Raw genomic sequence first — 7,102 nt, forward strand, 5'->3', positions numbered from 1 at the left:
GGGGATTTAGAAACAAGGATTTTAGAAATAAAACTTAAACTCTGAAATTTCTGGAATTTAATTTCTGAGAATTGAAGAAAGTTAGCACATGAATTGGCACTGATTTTCTTTCAATTGCTGTACAATGGATTGATAGTTACAGCTAATGCAATAGAGATGCATATCTCCAGCTGAGTGGTATTGAGTGTTAGCTGCAAAAGTAAGATAAGAAAAGAAGTTGATTTCTTCAACTGAATACAATAGTTCATCAATTCAGAAATTATTTTGTGCCACTTGATGATGCTGTCTTCATCAGTATAGCAATCTGAATTTGAACTTCTAACATTCCAGAACCAAATGATACTCTCATCCTAGCTGGATTCTATTTGATGTAAGTTGAAGCCACCTCAGAATTTCAATGCCAAAACTTAGGCCTTAATTCTGAAAATTCTGATTTTAAATTCTGAGTTCTGAAGCCACCTCAGAAATTCTTTCATCTGGAGCTTTAATATGAAGAATAAAACCTTGGTATTTGGGGAGCTGCAGCTTTTCAAATTCTTGCTGAACTTTGAACCAAAATTCCAGCAACTAGTTTCTGCTGGAGTGGAATGTATTTCTGATGCCAACTGATTGTTGATGAAGTTTGTAAAATCAAGAACTGTTAGTTGCAGAAGTGGCTGGGAGCTGAGTTTCAAGCTGAGCTGCAGCAGTGAGAAAATATACAAGAAATATAGCAAGTTTGTGCCAAATTTTTGACCCATTTTCTGATTAGGAATAAGGGTGAATTCAATTGTTATTAATGTAGTGCTAAAAGAGGTTTACTTCCAAGTTTAACTCTTCATGAATCTGGCCAAGATCTTCTTGAATTTTGAATTCTGAAACTAAGGTTCAGAAAATCACTTTGGCTAGCTGAAAAACTCTGAGTTCATAACCTATACTATTGAACTCCTTGGATCTGATTATTTTCCTGAGAAGCTGAATTCTGATTTTGACAGAAATGAAGCCAATGTACCAGATGGTTTCCTCCTGCAATGTGATGATGTTCATTATGTTCCTTCTCTTGTGTTCATTAAGTTCATTAGACATCTCTGGTTTCAAGTGTGGAGGTTGCATTCTTCAGAACCTTACAAGGCTTTAGAGTTCTGAAGTTTGAGACAAAGAACTCAGTTCTAGGTGTTCCTCCAAATTCTTGGATCTGAAACCTGAATTCTGAAAAGTTGTTCTGTGGAATTAAGTTCAGTAGCATAAATGTTGAGTATCAAATGAAGCTTTAAAATGCCAAGATTCAGTTGATAGCTGTAAAAGATTGAGGAGGAATTAGATGTGGCTGTCGAGTCTAGCTAAGGAATTGACATAGAAGATGGTTGCTGATGGACAGGAAACACAAGTATGAGTTCGAATCTGAAAAATTAGATAAGCTGGAATCAGATTGGTGCAAATATTTTTGGAATTAATTCATGGGATCTGAATCTTAACTAAAGGGGTTTTCTAGTTTAACTAGTAATGTGCTCTATCTGCAGATGAAGAAACAACTGGGAGTTAGTTCAGAAGGATAGAAATGACTCAAAACTGCTGAAATGCAGAAACTCAAACCAGTAATTTCAGAATTCTGAAATCGTGATGTTGCAAATCGGTAAGGAGCTAGAAGCTGCTGAAAACTTGTTAAATCCTTCAGCAAACCATCCCTCATTCACTCAAAAGCCTTGAAATTCTTAGGATCTGAAGACCTGAAACTGTAATGGAAATTAAACCTGCTGGACAGAATACTGATAGCATCAAATTGCTGGATTTTGAAGTTGCTGTAAGCTTTTTAATTGATGTACTTAAGCTAAAACAAGATGGAAATCAAGCTATCATTTGATTTAATGGTTGAAAAAGTTCTAGGGGAATAAATTGTTGAAGCTTGAAGTGAGAAAGCAGAAATTTCAGAATTCTGTGTGCAACTAAAAAAAAAACTGATCAAATTCGAACAATTTGAAATGAATGGAGTATCAAATGCTAACATGGAATTATAGGAATGAACCAGCTCAGCAACCCTATACTTACTGCAGAGAACAGAAGTAAAGAACTGAATCTGCTTGGTGAAAAATTGCAGAAGTGGAGTGGCACACAAAGAGATATATTTGAACTTAATTTGACTCTGTTAAGAGGATTTTGGAACTCAATTTGGGTGAAACATTTAGATAGGTTCTGGATTTTTGATAGAAGATGTGAAGTGAGCTCCTTGATACACTATTTTCGTGCCACTGTATCTCCTGGAAACCAGTAATTCAAAATTGAATTGATTTTGAACTCCTTCTGTTATTCAAGGAATATGATTCTATTATCGCTATGAGGAAATCAGGAACCTATAGGATTGAATAACCTGAACTGTCCAGATTCTGAATTGATTCTGCATGTTATGGCACTAGGCAGAAATTGGTTCTGTGGAGCTGAATTTTGTAACAATTTCCATATCATTAGTCCCTTTTGTTTTCAAGCTTGTTGCTAGTTCTCTACCTTTGTCTTTTGCATTGTTTCCATGATTATGTATTGCCTGGAGCATTAAGCCTGTTGCTAGTTCTCTACCTTTGTCTTTTGCATTGTTTCCATGATTAAGTATTGCCTGGAGCATTTCTGAAACAGGGAGGGCAGTGGTAACAACTATGGATGGATCTGATTCCTGAGAAGAAAATCTGCATAATTTAAATTAGATACTGAATTGCTTGGGAAGCTTTGTATTGTTGGTGGATTTTTCCTAGCAATCCATGATAATTTGCTGGTATTTGTTTAACTCACTTAATGGATGCAATGGTTTGGAATCACATTTCCGGAACTTGAGATTAGAATAGCTGGTGGCTGCAGCTTGTGAAATCTGCAGAAATGGGAATTCCAGATTTGAAACTTTTAGAAATAAGTTTCATTTCCGTTTATTGTTGATAGCTTGGAATTGTTGGGGCTACGTTTATTGCAGCTGGATTCTACTAGTATTGAATTCTAAGTTGGATGCAGATTTCTGATAAGGGAAAAGACTGTAATTCAGAGCTATTTAGGGCTGCTTACCTGAACCAAAATGTTGACAGATCCTGATTCCTGGAATTTGCCAGATGCACTTCAGTAGAATTCATTTGAATTTAAATACCTGTTGATTTTATTTGTTTTGTTTAGAATTCTGATATGCTGAAATTGGAAACTGAGAATCAGTTAGCTGATTTGATTCTTTTGCCAAAAACAGAACTGAATCCTTGGAAGGCTATTTGGATAGGGTACATTAGATGTTGGGACAATAAAACAATAAAGAAGAAAGGAATCTTGCGGTACTGAAACTCTGAAGGAATCTTGGTTTGTTTCAGTTCTTGATGAAGAATGGTGATACAAAGAATATGTATCAAGTTAAAGAGTACATGAGAATTGATGAAGACTTCAATTTTGAATAAATCTTCTGGTAAGCACAATTCACCTATGACATTTCATGAGCACAATCCACCACATGAAATCCATTAATTACTTTGGTGAACTACTTTATATAGATTGTTATTTGCCCACAAGTCTGAAAATAGCAAAAGAATCACCATTTTCACAGACATCTTTATTTATCTAGCTATCTGGTGCATAGCTACTCTTCTAAGCAATCAATCCATGGTTTGGCAACAAGATGAAGTTGCCCTTCTCGTTGCGCTGCTATTCCAGGAGCTTCCCTCGTGTGGAACTCCTCCTTCTCCATACCATCAGGCAGCTCCCAATCAAACTGATGCACCAGGTTCGCCAGTGCAAGCTCCAATGAAACAATGGTGAATTGCAGTCCTGGGCAAACTCTTCGTCCCGATCTGAAGGGTATGTACCGGAAATCAGTTCTGTTGAAGTCCACCGTCCCATCCAAGAACCTCTCCGGCCTAAACTCCTCAGGCTCATCCCACTGCTTTGGATCTCTACCAATCGCCCACGCATTCACTAAGATTCTCGTCTTCTTGGGTATGTTGTAGCCTTGAATGATGCAGTCATTCAAAGTTTCTCGCGGCAGTATTAATGGAGCTGGGGGGTGCAACCGAAGGACCTCTTTGATGACGGCCAGCAGGTAGGTCATTTGGTGGAGGTCTTCCTCTTTGACAAGGCTCTTTCTGTTCGCTATCCTTCTCACTTCCTCTTGCAATTTCTGCATGACGAGAGGATTGCGAACGAGCTCGACCATGGCCCATTCTAAAGTAATGTAAGATGTCTCTGTTCCACCTCCGAAAACATCCTGCAAATGTTGCAGAAAGAAACATCCAAAAAAACAGATCAGTTCTAGTTTGAATCGTCATAAAATGACTAGATCGATATTTACTATGAGAAGCGACTTGAGGTTTGCTGGCTCGAGGACAAACTCGTTCTTGTCCTGCAGCGACATCAAAACGTCCATGAAGTTCTTCTCCTTCTCCTTCTCCTTCTCATCGTGACCGTCTATATTTGACGACGCTCGATCCGCATGCTCCTTGATCACCTGATCCAACAGCTCCTCCCACCTCTTCCTGAGCTTCCTCACCCTCGTCACGTAACCAAGCAACCCATCCACCCACCCCAGCCACCGGAAGTAGTCCCCGAGGTACACTGCCACCAGCAGCTCTGAGTTCTCGTTGATCAACTCTGCGAAAACTCGGCTCCGCCCTTCTGCTATCTTGAATTTTCCGGAAACCACTCGGCAGATCACGTCGTTGGTGAAGGAATATATGATTTCGGATAGATTTATGGTGGTCGAGGCCTGCGTCGCTATGGCCACCACCATGGCTGCCACCTCCTCCTCCCTTGCGAGGCTGTAGGACTGCACCCGCTTGGAGCTCAGCAAGTGGACGGTGCAGATCTTGCGGAGCTCCCGCCAGTAATCTCCGTAGGGGGCAAAGGCTATGTCGCCGTCGAGGAGGATCTTGGACGCCGTGATGGCAGGACGTCCGGCGCATACGAGGTCCTGGTGGCGGAGGACGTGGCAAGCGGCGTCAGGGGAGGATACGACGAGGGTGGGGACGTGGCCGAGGTGCAGGAGTATGACGGGGCCGTGGAGGCGGGAGAGGGCGGCGAGGGACTGGTGGAGGAGGGGACCGAGCTGGTGGAGGTTGCCGATGAAAGGAAGCCTTGGAGGTGAGGGGGGAAGGTTGGTACGTCCGGAGATCAATTGTTTGGATCGCAGCAGGAGAAACGAGAGGGGAAGAAGGAAGAAGAGAAGAGCGTAGAAGATAGCCATAGTAATTGTGCTGATGAAAAGGAGAGAATGCCTCGTATTTAATATCATTCAAATGGATCAATAATCGGTGTTCACCAATAATCGGTGACCACCGGTGACCGCCAATAATCGGTGTTCACCAATAATCGGTGACAACAGGGGCGGATCTAGGCGACGGCTGGTGAGGGCTGAAGCCCTCGCCAAGATCCTCCGGAGAAGGAGGAGCCATGGATTGATGACTCTCATCGGTGCCTTTTCTATCGTTGCCCTCTTCTTCTTCTCCTCCTACTTCCTCCCTGCGACGGAGTCCTAGAGTTCCCACGTCTGCAAGTTGGAAGAAGAAAACGATTACTTCCTCACCCAGAAGGAGCACCGTTTCAATCAAACCCTCGACCACTGTTTTAATAAAGGTCCAAACAGGAATTCAACTGAAACAAGAATTCTGTTTGAAAAGAAGTTGAATCCTGGGAATCAAGCTTGAAGCTGGAATCTCAACAAATAGAAATTGTAGATGTGAAAATTGTGGGGCTGTACCAATCTGAATTTCAATGTGTTTGAGCTTGAAGAAACTGAAGTGAAATTGCTGTTTATTAAAAACTCTTATTTTCGGGACCAAATTCAACCCTGCAAGAGCACAAATCCGTAGTGTGTCTTTGGACAACAACAAGTTGGATTTGATTTCTTGATTACATAAGTGGTTCCTTAAAACCTGCAAGAGCTACTAAAATTAAAGATTGTTATTGTTGCTGTAAGTGAACAACAATGTGGAGCTAAATCTTTGTAATTCCTGCTCAAGTGCCAAATCCCTGATTCACTTCAATCCATTGACAGATCACTGAAAGTTTAAACTCCATAAATCATCTTATTAAGTATTTAATAAACAGCAATTTCATTGGGTGAAGAGTGATGCAGCCAATCAATGAGACATTTGAAACTCTGGAAATGGAATAACCTGCAGAAATTTTAAAGTCTAAATCGGTGAGTTGCAGAAATAGATTTGATTTTAAAGTCTAACACTGAAACAGAATTTTGTAAATCTGATTTCCTAGTCCAGATTTCTGAAATTCTTGATCTGGTGGTCAAATTATGTTGCAAACATGTGGCCTGTAAAACTAAAGCGAGTTGATGTTCTCCATTGTTATATAAGAAACTCAAGCATGTACACGTGCAGAATCAACAAGAGCTGCAGCTGATGCCTTTGTTGTAAATGATTTGAGGAAACCTTCAATCGATTAGTTGATTCTGGAATTGAAGTATTAAGAATCCAATTGTGCAGGAACTAAATTTTAACTCCTACAAAGTCTCATTGCTAGAGTTAAATGATGCCTTATTCCAAATTGAATCTCTATGGTTTAAAATCTATGAGATCAAGCTGCAGAAATTCAATTTTCTAGGAATTGCAAAATCTGAATTGTGTACACAAATTATCATGCAGTTTTGGATTCTATGATTAAGCTGTGTTTATGTTTATAAATTTTGTTTCAGTCTTAACATATGTGTAGTTGATGTAACTTTCAAGAGGATAAGGAAATAAATGACGACATTGTAGCATGTAACTTTATAAAATCCAGAATCTGAACTTTGAAGTGTTCTATTATATGGAAAAGTTGGAAACTCTATATTCTGGAACTGGGAGTTCTGTTAAGAATTGTTCCGTGTTCTTGTTGTACTATGGCTGAAGAAGAATATCAGATATTTTAATATCAGCTTTATTCTAAACTGAAATGACAGGAAATGTAGAATTTGTATGACACAACTAAGCCTTAATTCAGATTCTGAAATTCTGAGATGTATTCCAAGCTGTGCGTTGGCTTTCAATTTCTGTAATTAAAATCTAAAGCAACAGATTACAGAAGTTAATATCAAAATGTATTCTTTGCTTTAGAAGGCAGTGATGAAGATAAAGGTGATCATTTGGCACAAAGAAACAGTGGAAATGAAGGTAGGTTT

General features: G+C 39.7%; 1 protein-coding gene across 1 annotated transcript; it reads right to left on the reverse strand.

Annotated features, from left to right (window-relative positions):
• Window positions 1–3,369: 3,369 nt before the first annotated feature.
• Window positions 3,370–5,658, reverse strand: LOC122016455 (cytochrome P450 71A1-like). The gene is made up of 2 exons (XM_042573755.1): window positions 4,283–5,658; window positions 3,370–4,198 (listed from the first exon to the last, which is right to left on the reverse strand). The coding sequence occupies exons 1-2, from the start codon at window positions 5,219–5,221 to the stop codon at window positions 3,575–3,577; spliced, it is 1,563 nt and encodes a 520-aa protein (XP_042429689.1). The 5' UTR covers window positions 5,222–5,658; the 3' UTR covers window positions 3,370–3,574.
• Window positions 5,659–7,102: the final 1,444 nt, after the last annotated feature.

The sequence above is a fragment of the Zingiber officinale genome, chromosome 8B (assembly GCF_018446385.1).
Source record: "Zingiber officinale cultivar Zhangliang chromosome 8B, Zo_v1.1, whole genome shotgun sequence".
NCBI classification, from domain to species: Eukaryota; Viridiplantae; Streptophyta; class Magnoliopsida; order Zingiberales; family Zingiberaceae; genus Zingiber; species Zingiber officinale.